At 39.2% G+C, this 860-nt stretch overlaps 1 protein-coding gene across 1 annotated transcript in view; it reads left to right on the top strand.

Moving 5' to 3' along the window:
• Positions 1-297, top strand: part of LOC119587397 (lysosomal aspartic protease-like) — a 14,077-nt gene extending 13,780 nt beyond the window's left edge. Inside the window, 1 exon segment of the mRNA XM_037936136.1 lies at positions 100-297. Within this exon segment, the coding sequence (XP_037792064.1) occupies positions 100-258 (159 nt within the window). The 3' untranslated portion in view covers positions 259-297.
• The last annotated feature ends 563 nt before the right edge of the window (positions 298-860 follow it).

The raw sequence follows: 860 nt of genomic DNA, 5'->3' as shown, positions 1-860 counted from the left end.
AACAGACAGCAACCACCACTTTCACCACACACTTCTTCCTTCCCACCTGCATAACCATTGTTCATCCCCCGCTAACCTCGTGCGTCCTCCCCCTTCCAGAACGTGGACGAGACTGGCACCCACATGTGCATCGTGGGGATCCTGGGACTCGACCTCGGCACCATTGAAGCCTGGATCCTCGGCGACCCCTTCATCGCCCGCTACTACACCGAGTTCGACGTCGGCAACAAGCGCATGGGATTCGCCAAGTCCAAGTAATGTTCGTTGTGAAAGATACCGAATAAATGGGAAAAAAAAAGAAAATTCTAATATGTTTTCCTCTTTATATTTGCGATGAATTTTCCTCCACTGAGTAAGAGGCTTAAATATAACTCTTAAAAACTCTTCATCAATATTAACAGTTTTACAAATGAGTAAAGAAAGTGCTTCATATACGTATTGTTAATGTACATAAATAAACACGGATGTATGGTTGGCGATGCTCATGAGAAAAAAAAATTATAATGGACTTGAATAGAATGCTATTTGGTATTACAGAGGTTTCCAATATTTTCTAGATCTCATAGAGGAGGAGAAATTGCTAAATTAGAAATGAGAAATACACAAAATAAGTGTGTGAGAAGGAAGGCAAAGGAATTTAGTGAAATATAGATGGGGACCCTTATTTAGAAAGAAATGCATATGATAAGAACCAAAATATAAGAGATATGAAGATTTGAAAGAAAGTGATAACAGACAAGATGTTTACCTTGAATTAAGCAGAAATTAGTTCAATAATGATGCCTGATATCTAACGTGCATTAATCCATGATCCTGTACCGTGTGCACCCTCATTTGCATACTTGCAAAATCCTAAGACA

Source organism: Penaeus monodon, chromosome 22, assembly GCF_015228065.2.
Source record: "Penaeus monodon isolate SGIC_2016 chromosome 22, NSTDA_Pmon_1, whole genome shotgun sequence".
NCBI lineage: Eukaryota > Metazoa > Arthropoda > Malacostraca > Decapoda > Penaeidae > Penaeus > Penaeus monodon.
This window is presented reverse-complemented; position numbering and strand designations above follow the sequence as displayed.